Source organism: Danio rerio, chromosome 21 (assembly GCF_049306965.1).
Source record: "Danio rerio strain Tuebingen ecotype United States chromosome 21, GRCz12tu, whole genome shotgun sequence".
NCBI classification, from domain to species: domain Eukaryota; kingdom Metazoa; phylum Chordata; class Actinopteri; order Cypriniformes; family Danionidae; genus Danio; species Danio rerio.
The window spans coordinates 35,243,745-35,256,988 of record NC_133196.1 but is presented as its reverse complement, the minus strand read 5'-3'; the positions used below and the strand labels follow the sequence as shown (position 1 = coordinate 35,256,988).

Sequence of the window (13,244 nt, the reverse complement as noted above, 5' to 3'; positions counted from 1 at the left end):
AGAAGCATTCTGGATGAGCTTCAACTGTCTGATTGGGAAGGCCAAGGAGGAGGCCGTTACAGTAATCCACCCTGCTGCTGATAAAAGCATGAACAAGTTTCTCTAAGTCTTCACTTGAAATAAAGCATCTAATTCTTGCAGTATTTTTGAGATTATATTATGCTGATTTACTTACTGCTTCAAATTCAGATCTGACTCCAGAATCACACCAAGATTCTTGACCTTATTTTTTTGTTGTTTGACCATTAGAGCCAAGGCATGCATTCACCTTGAGAACCTCATCTCTGTTTCCAAACGCAATGACTTCAGTTTTCTCTTTGTTTAATTGAAGAAAGTTTTGGCACATACAACTGTTCATTTCATCAATGCACTGGCAGAGGGTGTCAGTGGGGCTGAAGTCATTAGGCAGTAAGGCTATGTAGATCTGAGTGTCATCAGCATAGCTGTGGTAGGAGATTTGGTTTACAATAGAATAGGCTCTGCTTATAAATGTATGCATTATATGAACTAAAATAAAATGTTTTTACTGTGTTTTAATAAGACACACACACAAAAAAAATATTGTAGCAATAGTTTATATACTAGACAAAGTTTATATACTTATACTTTGCCGCTATGTTTTAAACCCCTGGGCTTTATTTGTTTATTAAGCATTCATTTGTTTGATCTAATTGATTACTTCAAGTATAGCAATTGATTAATCAAATAATCACAATTAAATCTATAGGACAAATCACTCTCAAAAGAAAGAAAAAAGCCAGAGAAAACACAGACTGTGTCAGGGTTCTGCCACTCTGATCTTGTAAATTCTTGTTTTGGCGGCAGATCTCTGACACTACTCGTGTCTGGTCCTGTTTCTGTCTCTGTGTGCGCGCGCGCCGTCGTGGGTGTACGCAAAGTGTGCGCGCTCCTGCTTGACGCAGCCGCGTGCGCGCTCTGCGTCCCTCAGACGCGTGCGCTCTTGTACTAGTGTTTGTGTTTTCGTCTGTCAGCAGCATGGTGTTTCATTCCCAGCGTCTCAGTCTTGTTGGTTTCGGTTTTGGTCGGCGCTGGGATGAAGCATGCATGCTGCATATGTGAGCGCATGGTGAGTTTTCATTCATCGTGTGCTCGTGTCTTGCGTCTTTTGTCAAAGCACGTGGCTCGGTGTTTACATTGTGGTCACGTGCTTTTGTCGTGTGCTTCAGTGTTGTGTTATGTGAGCGCATGGCTTGTATTGTCTCTCTGTGTCATGCGCTCTCCCGTCTATTGTCTAGTCCCACCCTCCTTGTTTACTCATTATTAGTTTGTCATGTTCACCTGTGTGTCAATTTACTTTTTGCTTTATAATCCCCCTCATGTTTTCAGTCCTTTGCGAGTTCGTCATCATATGTTGTCGATGTTTACCTGTCTTGCTGTGTCCAGTCCTGCCTTGTCGTGCCTGCCCAGTCAAGTTTGATTTATTGTTTGTTGTAGAAGTGTTTTCCCCCTCGGGGTTGTTTATTTTGCCTTTTATTTTATTTTTTAATTAATAAATCCTACTTCACTCTGCGCTTGGGTCCTTGCTCCTGTTTCCCTTTACCGGATCGTGACAGTACGAACTCGCCAAAAATGAGGACCCAGCAGAGTGAAGACAACCCTTTCTCCAGCCGCATACTGCAGCTCATCAGTCTGCAGTCGCTGCGGCAACGTGGCATGAAGGTGGAAAGTTTTGCGGCTAAATTTTGTGTGGCAGCAGAGGGGCTGGGGTTTAATGATCAAGCCCTGGTGAACCTCCTTAACTATGCCCTCGACAAGCCCCTCAATATCCAGCAGATGCTGAAATTGGGAGGGCTATCTTACCATCAGTTTGTGGAGCATTTGGTTCATCAGGCTGCTTATGGCGAACATCCCAATCCCAGCTCTCTGTTGCCCTCTGCTCTGCAGCTAAAGGAGAGAGTGATTCTTCAGGAGGAAATTCAGAAGGCTCCAGCCCCAGAGCGCCCTCCAGTGTCGGCTCCAGCCCCAGAGCGCCCTCCAGTGTCGGCTCCAGCCCCAGAGCGCCCTCCAGTGTCGGCTCCAGCCCCAGAGCGCCCTCCAGTGTCGGCTCCAGCCCCAGAGCGCCCTCCAGTGTCGGCTCCAGCCCCAGAGCGCCCTCCAGTGTCGGCTCCAGCCCCAGAGCGCCCTCCAGTGTCGGCTCCAGCCCCAGAGCGCCCTCCAGTGTCGGCTCCAGCCCCAGAGCGCCCTCCAGTGTCGGCTCCAGCCCCTGAGCGCAGCTCAGTGCCGGTCCCAGTCTGGCTCCTTGCCCTGCCGGCGCCACCCAGACGTCTTGCCCAGCCGGCGCCACCCAGACGTCTTGCCCTGCCGGCGCCACCCAGACGTCTTGCTCTCCCGGCGCCACCCAGACGTCTTGCCCTGCCGGCGCCACCCAGACGTCTTGCCGTGCCGGCTTCAGCCCAGCTCCTTTCCCTGCCGGCACCACCCAGACGTCAAGCCCTGCCGGCCCCAGCCCGGTTCCTTGCCCTGCCGGCACCTACCAGACGTCTTGCCCTGCCGGCACCTACCAGACGTCTTGCCCTGCCGGCACCTACCAGACGTCTTGCCCTGCCGGCACCTACCAGACGTCTTGCCCTGCCGGCACCTACCAGACGTCTTTCCCTGCCGGCACCTACCAGACGTCTTTCCCTGCCGGCACCTACCAGACGTCTTTCCCTGCCGGCACCTACCAGACGTCTTTCCCTGCCGGCACCTACCAGACGTCTTTCCCTGCCGGCACCTACCAGACGTCTAGCCCTGCCGGCCCCAGCCCGGCTCCTTGCCCTGCCGGTCCCAACCAGACGTCTTGCCCTGCCGGCCCCAGCCCGGCTCTTTTCCCTGCCGGCCCCAACCAGACGTCTTGCCCTGCCGGCGCACCCCAGACGTCTTGCCCAGCCGGCCCCAGCCCGGCTCCTAGCCCCTCCGGCTCCCCTCTGGTCTTCAGCCCCTCCGGCTCCCCTCTGGTCTTCAGCCCCGCCGGCTCCCCTCTGGTCTTCAGCCCTGCCCGCTCCCCTCTGGTCTTCAGCCCTGCCGGCTCCCCTCTGGTCTTCAGCCCCGCCGGCTCCCCTCTGGTCTTCAGTCCCGCCGGCTTTAGTTAAGTCGCCTCTAGACCAGCCGGCTCCCCACAGGCCTTCATCCCGGCCAGCTCCCTACAGGCCTCCTGCCTTGCTATCCCAGGCCGATCCTCCTTGGGTTGTCCCTCCTGCTCCACCTTGGAGCATGCCTCTGCCACCCTGGACTGATCCTCCGGCTCCACCCTGGTTCCCTGCCGGGGTCCCTGATCCATTGCACCTGTCCTGGACTGTCCCTCCTGATCCTCCCTGGTTTTGCCCTCCCATCCCTCCCTTGTTTGTCTTGTTGGGTCTGACTTGGCTCCCCTCCCTCCCCCCTTTCATGTCTTGCCTGTTCACCTCCCTGTCTTGTGTTTGTTGATGTTGCCTGTTTTGTTGTCTTGTGGTGTTTCTTGTCTGTCTTGTACCTTGTTGGATGTTCCCTTTAGGGACGCCAGGTGGCGTCCCTTTTGGGGGGGGGTAGTGTCAGGGTTCTGCCACTCTGATCTTGTAAATTCTTGTTTTGGCGGCAGATCTCTGACACTACTCGTGTCTGGTCCTGTTTCTGTCTCTGTGTGCGCGCGCGCCGTCGTGGGTGTACGCAAAGTGTGCGCGCTCCTGCTTGACGCAGCCGCGTGCGCGCTCTGCGTCCCTCAGACGCGTGCGCTCTTGTACTAGTGTTTGTGTTTTCGTCTGTCAGCAGCATGGTGTTTCATTCCCAGCGTCTCAGTCTTGTTGGTTTCGGTTTTGGTCGGCGCTGGGATGAAGCATGCATGCTGCATATGTGAGCGCATGGTGAGTTTTCATTCATCGTGTGCTCGTGTCTTGCGTCTTTTGTCAAAGCACGTGGCTCGGTGTTTACATTGTGGTCACGTGCTTTTGTCGTGTGCTTCAGTGTTGTGTTATGTGAGCGCATGGCTTGTATTGTCTCTCTGTGTCATGCGCTCTCCCGTCTATTGTCTAGTCCCACCCTCCTTGTTTACTCATTATTAGTTTGTCATGTTCACCTGTGTGTCAATTTACTTTTTGCTTTATAATCCCCCTCATGTTTTCAGTCCTTTGCGAGTTCGTCATCATATGTTGTCGATGTTTACCTGTCTTGCTGTGTCCAGTCCTGCCTTGTCGTGCCTGCCCAGTCAAGTTTGATTTATTGTTTGTTGTAGAAGTGTTTTCCCCCTCGGGGTTGTTTATTTTGCCTTTTATTTTATTTTTTAATTAATAAATCCTACTTCACTCTGCGCTTGGGTCCTTGCTCCTGTTTCCCTTTACCGGATCGTGACAGACTGTGATTAAAACAATATCCAAATTTAGGAGGTAGACTAGAAGTTGTAGTGCCTCCACAAAATATTTATATTGTAATGTGTTTGTTTTTTTCCCAGTGGTTGCAAATCAATTAATTAATCAATCAAAAACCTACTCAAAAGCCATGTATGACACAGCTATTCATTCAAATGGCTGATTCATACACAAATTGTAATGTAAAGGTAATAGTAAATGGATTAGTATTCATTTAAAAGTAGAAGTTGTTGCACACACAGACACTCATTTAAAGTTTACAGTACTTTCATCAACAAACTAAGTGTTATATGTGTATACAAACTATGTGTATTCTGTGTATTTATGTGTTTAAGTGTTGAATCTGTTCAGGTGTTCTAGTTTTTTTTTTTTTTTTTCTTAATGGCCTCTAGTCAAGCTGTCATCCATTTGTCAATCACTCCTTTTTCACACACCTTGAGTCTCAGCACCTCCTTATAGATTTCTTCCCAGGCTGCCCCCAGGGTGTTCTGTAAATGAATGGAGACAAGACAGGTGTGAGCAGAATAAAACTGTTCCTCTTCTTTTAAACTGGAAATTAATTTAGTGGTAAAAGTTTGAAAGTACATACAATCTTAGTAAGTTGCAGGTTAATTAAATTTGGGGCCTTTTAAGACATTATTTATGCACATCTTTTCCTATTTCCAATTAACAATATTTGCATTTACCTTTACACATTTGTCAGAGGCATTGGAACATGATTTATAGTCTATGAAAGGCACACATTCTATCAAGACATGTTTGGGGATTAAACCCATCATTGTTGTGCTACTATAACTCAATGCTCTACCAATCGAGTTATACCAATCCCAAAGTTTTACACCAAAAACATCTGGGTTGTCTGAGAAATATATATATTTAGAAATTTTAAAAGATTTATACAATCATAGGCTAAAAACGATCTAAAATACTTTTTTCATTGTTAACATGTTCATCGACAGCCAATCAGTGGTCATTGCAATAACATTTTCATTCCAATGAAATTTTGGCAGTGAGTGTCAGAAGATTTCAGGCACTTTTCTGCAGTGTGACTTCGTGTACGTTTAGCGTGATCAAAACAAAACAAAAACAAAAAGGTGCGGATCCAAGTGCAGATATTTATTTACAGTGCAACAAACAAGGTGATCAAAATACAAAGTAACAAACAAGCGACAAAACTAGAAACTAAAACAGAGACAAGGCTCAGAAACAATAACTGTACAAACTAGACTTTAGCAAAAAATTCAAAAACAAGATCAAGAAACTCGGTAGCAAGACTTACTAGAACTGGGGACAAGGAAGACAAGGAAGACAAAGTAGACAAACGACGCGATGCAAAACAGAGGTGAAATGGTTGTATAAATAGTCCAGATAATCAACGGTAACACAGAACAGATGAGATGACGGGTCAGTGTAAGTGTTCCGGTGTATGCGCGTGGTATGTATGGGATTGTAGTCTTTCTGGGACGCTGTAGTGCTAACTGAGTCCTGATGCACTACAGCGCCCTCAGGTGGTCACTGATAGATGTGACACTTCGACTATGACAACTAATAGAAGCGCAGAACCAAAATGACTTAAATAAGCACTTCAAAGCATCAAACTATATAATATACATTCTATATAACTATATATTATACTGTAATTCATGGGTGTCAAACTCGTTTTCACTGAGGGCCACTTCAGCATTATGGCTGCCCTCAAAGTGTTGGTTATAACTGTACGACAGTATAGGCTATATGTTACTTATGTTACTACTTCTTAATAATGTTAAATAATTTTCTCTTTATTTTATTATAACATTAAAGTACATGCAGGATGCTTGTAGAAAAATGATCAGCTCTTCTGGGATATCTTGAACTTGCACAGAAAATGCGATTGAAGTGATTTCTTTACATTTGCAGCAAAGGCTTGCTGTTACACCCAGTCTTCCTTGTGTGTTTTGTTTTCATAAGGTGACCTTCCCCATGTGCTCCTTTGTTCCCGTTCCCACCATTTGTTAATGTTCATCTGTGTCACCTATGTTCATACACTGTATGTAATCATTGTAATCATCTCCAGTGTATCTAAGTCCCTGTGTTTAGTCATTCGTTGTCTGGAATTCTCTCCATTGATATCTCGTTTGTTGTTTGTCTTCCCCCCTTGTCCTTCCAGTGTTCTTCTTTGTGAGCATTTATAATAAATCAACGTATTTAATAATCTTGCCTTCCTCAAGTGAACTCGGGGCATTACATATGCGCATTTTGCATCATTCACTCATTGCATTGACTTTCCATATAATCTACTCACATATGTGCTCGCAATATAAAATGATATGGTGGGATGCATTTGACCTGCAGGGTTTGAGTTTGACACATTTGCTCTAATTGAATTAATCCATTTTGTGTTTCTTGTGTTGTAGATTTTCCACTCGCTTATCATTGACTTAAATTGCATTGCTCTTGGTCATACCTGTCAACACTGGGATGTGAAAATAGGGCATAACACAACCCCACACCACACCTTATCCTCTTCCAAAAAAACTACAAAAAACATGTCCTATGTTGCTGTTGGTTACACAAACCCAGGGGTGCATTCGTGCCGGAACAAATTATCTTCAAATTATACCTCATTTTACCGATCCCCCACTTTTCACGTTCTTCCGCGAATCTCCAACCCTCTTCACCTCTCTTTCCTCTGATAACTTACCGGATCCGTGACTCCTATCTGTTCGGGATCTTGCAATTTACAAGTTAAGAACTGCACAAACCTACACCTATCAAATTCTCAAACTTGATACAATGACAAGAGCTGCGCCGAAAGGAGTGCTTAAACTTAGTGCAAATTTGATAACAAGGGGTCCTCCTTTTGGTTTGGTGATTTATGCGTATAGAGAGTGTCAGCTCTGTGCAAATTTACTGCCATTTCCTTTAGCCCTTTTCACACATGCATACCTTTCTGTAAATTACTGGCAGTTTTCCAGAAAGGTCTGTGTGTGTGAACAGGCCCTTTTTGAAATACCGGTAAATTCGTTACGGGTATTTTCCGGAAAGAGAAGTTGTAACATTACCCGTAATTTGCCGTAATGCTTCGCTGTGTGAACGCACAAGGAAGATTGCCGGAAAGAGTGCGTTCACATCTAGAACGCACTGACGTGAGACGTCAACTTTAGCCAATCAAAACATGCACGGTTTATGAAAATAAAAGCTTGTGAATATATGTAGTGATAATTGGATTTATCAGATATTAAAATCAATATTTAGGTATTGATATTAATATTGATATTTTTGCCCCACTTGGGGGCACCAATTAATGTAGAAATAACAGATAAATAACTCATTTTAAACGGGGCACCAGACAGCTTTCCTCTGTCAAAATAACTAACAATAAAATGTTGTTAATTAAATTATACAAATGAGGAGTTTATTATCTGGCCAAATCTGAAGAATAATGAGATTGTTTGACTTGTAGAGCCTTTTTCTGTATTATCAACACAAGGAAGGCAAAATTGTAATAAATGTGTATTTATTAACAAAATAGTAATCAAGGGTGACTACAATTACTAAATGTACAATAAATGAAGTGCATAGGCAAGTGATGAGGGTGATTAGGTTAAAGTAAACCTTATTCTACAATAACAAGGAACTGAGGAAGTTTTTGTTATTAATGAATACCAGTTATAAACATCTAATTCATTAGAATATTTTATACTAACACACACTGCCAAGGTCTCATTTTGAGGGTTGGAAAGTGGAATATTTACGTTTCTGCCTTTGATGCAGTGGCTGGAAGAAGTTGGATCTTCTTGCAAATCTTAAAGCATGAAGTGAGCAGACTTGGCTCTCTTGAGCCAAGAGAGGAAGAAATCTTTAGTTTCGGGAACACACAGACTGGAGGTTTCTGGAAGTGGTGGTTCGATGTCAGGAACACGCCGACGTCTTTATCCTTGAGCGTAGAAATCTGTATCTTCTGGAACACGCAAAAATTGGAGATATCTGGAGGTGGTGGTCTGATGTCGGGGACACGCCAACGTCTTTGTCCTTGAACGTAGAAATCTGTATCTTCTGGAACACGCAGAAATTATAGGTGGTGGTTCAATGTCGGGGACACGCCGACGTCTTTTCCTTGAAGGTAGAGTCCCTGGAAATCTGGGACACGCAGATTTCTAGAGGTGGTGGTCTTGAAGCTTTGGTTTCAGGAAAAAGCACTGTGAATCCAATTACAAAATCCTTGCTGGAACACGCAGCAAAAGTTCTGATACCACTCTGTGTTACTACCACACTTCTGCACCACTCTTTAGGACAGAACCCCTTCAACCACCATGAACCACACATTTTGACCACCTTTTGACCCCACACACTTTCTCTTTGTTTAAGAGAATGTCTTTAATACTTTCTCTGGAAGGCGGGATTGAAGGATGTCACCTTTCAAATCCAGCATTGTTATTGGATGATCCTGTCAGTTGGTCACTGAGAGGTGTCATCCAAAATGTGGTCTGCATTTGCATATTCAGTGTCCACCGATTAACTATTTTAATATTTAAGATTCTTAAATATGTTTCTATGCATAATTCACTTTCCAAACCACATCTAATTTATCCAAGGCATTATTTGCAATCTATAGAGTCTAAACATTACTATGTAATGTTGATCTTTACCCAAGCATTCATATATAAACCTTAATAAGCAAAGTTTTATACAGTGGAGTATTTCAAGCAGTGCATATTAAATATATACATGATCATTTGAATATACAGGTTTATGAAGTGAAATATTCCATTTGTGTCTCTTTTGTGAAATGTAAGTTTCCTGATCCATGTGTCTCTCTGCGTTTGAGACGATGTTGAATGTAAATTGGATCAAAAAGCTGTTTTGCAAGTTCTGGGCTCTTAACACCTTTGTCTCTCAGATAAACAAAAGACTGATGGTCACTGTCTCAATTGCCACTTTCTGATGAGCTTAAGAAAAGGGTCAGACTTTAGTGTTACATGAGCACCAGCACACTCACAAATTATGTACATCTCGACATGCGAAAGTGTTTCTTAATATGTTTTCATCAAAGTTGTTCACAATACTGATCCATCCACAGTTTGTAATGTAGTCATATGTTTACAAATGCACACCCAGCCGTTTAGAACTCATTTCTGGTTAATGATGTCAGAATTTACCGGTATTTTGGAATGAATGTGTGAACGGTCTTTTCCGGAAAAATTCCGTAATGTCCTCGCCTGTGTGAACAACACTTTTTTGAATTTACCAGTAAAGTCGTTCCTGAAATTTTACTGCATATTTACCGGTATGTGAAAGGGGCTATTGAAAGATTAAAAATATGGAAAAAATATGGTATGATAACGGAATAAAATAGAAAAACAACAGGAGGGCCGATAGGAATGGCTCTTGCTAGATTGTGTTGGTTATTATGTAAAGGAGCGGCTGTTCTTCAATTAACATGTCAACTGATCACTTGCACAGCCTTTTACCCGTCTATGTGCTTTTAAATAACGCTCTCATGATGATTTGCCCTGATTAGTAAATATGGCCTTTTTAATCTTTTGTTTATTTGTTGCCCACTAGCACTTATCCATACTTTACAGCCAATTATCACAATGCATTTATATGTTTTCTGTTAGTCTCTGAAAATCAGCTGTATTCATATTTACTCTATATCTTGTTGAAATCATTTATGGTGTAGTATATGATAGCTGTCCTCTGCTTATTTCAAAGCCAATGACATGTTTTCACGCTGGTTCACTGTGCTTTAAGGTCTCTGAAACCCTCCACCTCCCCCAGCTCCACCTGTCTAGAGGATTTATGTCTTGCATTTTCTGAAATAAAAGTGACATATTTAATTTATTTCTATTTTTTTTTATCATCTAAGACATGCTTAGACTTAAATTTTAAAGCTTGGGTCCAAAGTTGATATGACAAAATATTTAACTTTATTCAATTCATCTTTTTTTTTATATAGTGCTCTTACAATAGATTGTGTCAAAGCAGCTTAACATAGTTCAAGTTCTAGTGCAGGGGTGTCCACACCCGGTCCTGGAGGGCCAGTGTCCTTGAGAGTTTAGCTCCAACCCTAATCAAACACACCTGAACCAGCTAATCAAGATCTTACTAGATATACTAAAAACCTTCTGGCAGGTGTGCTGAAGCAAGTTGGAGCTAAACTCAGCAGGACACCGGCTTAGGAGTTTGGACATCCCTGTTCTAGTGAATTCAATCTTTGTCAGTCCAGTTTTTAGAGTTATAATGACCATTTCTCCTCTGGAAAATTTCTTGTGCAGAGCTGCAGTCTAGGTTTTGGAGGCTGGAGAACGCTGGTCGTCCATCAGGGAGAAGCTGCACAATGTCATGCATTAATTACCACTTAAATAAAGTGATAGGTCTTTAATCTAGTTTTTACTGTTAGAGTGTGTCTGAGCCTCAGAGTTTGTACACTCTCAAAAATCAAGGTACGTGAGCTGTCACTGGGGTGGTAACTCTTCGAAAGGTACAAATTTGTACCTAAAAGGACCATATTAATACCTCAAGGGTACATATTAGTACCTAAACATTTTAAGAGGAACACTTTTTAGGTACTAATATGTACCCTTAAGGTATTAATATGGACCTTTTTAATACAAATTTGTACCTTTCGAAAAGATACCACCCCAGTGACAGCTGACGTACCTTTATTTCTGAGAGTGTAGGGAAGGCTATTCCAGAGTTTAGGAGCCATAAATGAGAAGACCGACCTCCTTTAGTAGACTTTGCTTTTGTGGGTACTACCAGAATTAGTGTTGTAACGGACCACAAATCTCAGGGTTCAGATCACACTACGGTTTTTGAGTCACGGATCTAACCATTTTTCAGATCATCAAAAATGGGAGGAGACAAATGTCATTTGCTTATCATTTATACAAAAAATAATACTGGAAAAATTATTAGTTAAAAAAAAAAACAGAACTTAGAACCTGTAATTTTAATAAATATAAACATCAAGAAAGAATCATCTGAAAAGTAAAATATTCAATATGAAAAATGATCTTTGCTACTGTTGCTGATAATGCTAAATATAGAAATTTAACAATTCCTACATAAAACTTCATGTTAATTTACAAGTAAATAATTTTTGAAAACCTATTCAGGGACATATTTTTAATTGTTGTTTTTTCTACCCACTGGCACAACATTAACCATTGCAAGTTCGATGAAACTGTCTTTTTAATCTTAACCATAAACATCAGAGTTTATATCTAAACTATAAACTGTTCTCCCAGAACTTCTGTGTTATTTAATGTTTGTAAGTAAATGAAAAAGTGTAAAAACGGAATCTCTCTTGATCAAACGCAGATTTGAATGCAGCACTTCGAAGGATTAATAAACATGCAAATTATTATCACTTATCATTCATCTTGCATGGGTTTAAATTGAGATCTTGATCTTTGAATTTTTAATTGTGCAGCTTTACACTGAATGCGTGTAATGCAGGCTAAACAAACAGTGACAGAAAACACCTTTAATGAATAACCTAAGAAAGCATTTAGGTCCTACTACAACTTTTTTCGTCATCATTATGTTTTACAAGGAAGCCAAAATGCTTTCATACATGGGATTTAAATGATGGGGGAGGTGATCTCTCTGCAAGTGTTATAAATGTTGGATTAACCTACAAGTTCAAAAAAAGTTATCAATCCGCGCATCATGTGCGTTCCGATCTGTGGGTTGTGATCCGTACTGATCACAGATCAACTATCCGTTACACCCTTAACCAGAATATGTGAACTTTCTATTTGGTAACACGTTATTTTAGGCATCCTTAGTAAATGTAGTTAATTAATGTTACTCAGTTGTTAAATTATTAATTACACTGTAATTACACGTAAAATAAAGTGGAACATTATATCCTACTTTATTCTTTACTATTCTATTCTATTCTATTCTATTCTATTCTATTAACATCTTCTATTGTAACAGAACTAAACTTTTGTTGTTTTGCAATGACTTGAGGGTGGATAAATAATGATAATGTAAATTTTCGGTGAATAGTTGCTTTAATTGGTTTGTTAAATTTTCTTAAGCAATTTCATTACTACTTTTTCAAAATTTTCTAAATCCTGGACTAAATGTGAACGAGCATGCAGAGTAGTCACAGAGCGCTTCTACAGAATACAAAAACACATACCTGAACACATGTCTGGGCACTAGTAAATGATGACTCAAGGTTCAGGGTTCAGCTTTGAATCCTTCTCTAGGTGACTGTGAGGGTAAACGCTGCTTCAGGCTGTAAAAACTGCTCCGCTTTTGCCTGTTAAACTCTGTAACATCTCAAATCTCTCCTGGTTCTGTGACAGTTTTTCCTGCCCCCATAATTTCTGTAGCCGTGTTATTGCCGAGATGAATTACACATCCATTCATCACATCCAGTCTCTCTGTATAGGGCTGTATTTGTTTCTGCTGTTTTATGCTTTGCTTTTCTTTTTGAATTGTTCCGCAGGTGAATGAGATTTATCAGGACAGCACTCTGGGTGCCCATATTAATGTGGTCCTGGTTCGAATCATGATGCTTTGCTCCTCTAAGGTAAACATGGCATTAGCCAGATTCCTTCTAAAAAATTGTTGGTTGATTGCTGTTGTATCAAAAGCACTTCAACGCATAAAAATATCTTAAATATGAAAACAATGAGAAATTAGTGCACTTGACTCTAACAGAGAAGGTATTGAACTGTATCATGTTGTTGAAATCCAAAGCAAAGTTTCATTACTGCTGCTGAAAGAGTTCTTTTTTTCTTTTCTCTGACAAATTAACAGTGAAGTTCATTCTTAGGAATCTTTACCATTTATAATTTAAAAGCTTGATATTAATGTAGGCATATAATATATTGATATGTATTAAATAAATATACATTCTGAAATTGGGTAGCACGTTCGCCTCACAGCAAAAAAAGT

The 13,244-nt window shown here is 41.7% G+C and overlaps 1 protein-coding gene across 1 annotated transcript in view; it reads left to right on the top strand.

The window, feature by feature from the left end:
• Positions 1 to 13,244, top strand: part of adamts2a (ADAM metallopeptidase with thrombospondin type 1 motif, 2a) — a 169,128-nt gene that overhangs the window by 106,830 nt on the left and 49,054 nt on the right. The window contains exon 5 of the mRNA XM_695292.8: positions 12,793 to 12,876. Within this exon, the coding sequence (XP_700384.4) occupies positions 12,793 to 12,876 (84 nt within the window). The remainder of the gene's footprint in view (positions 1 to 12,792; positions 12,877 to 13,244) is intronic.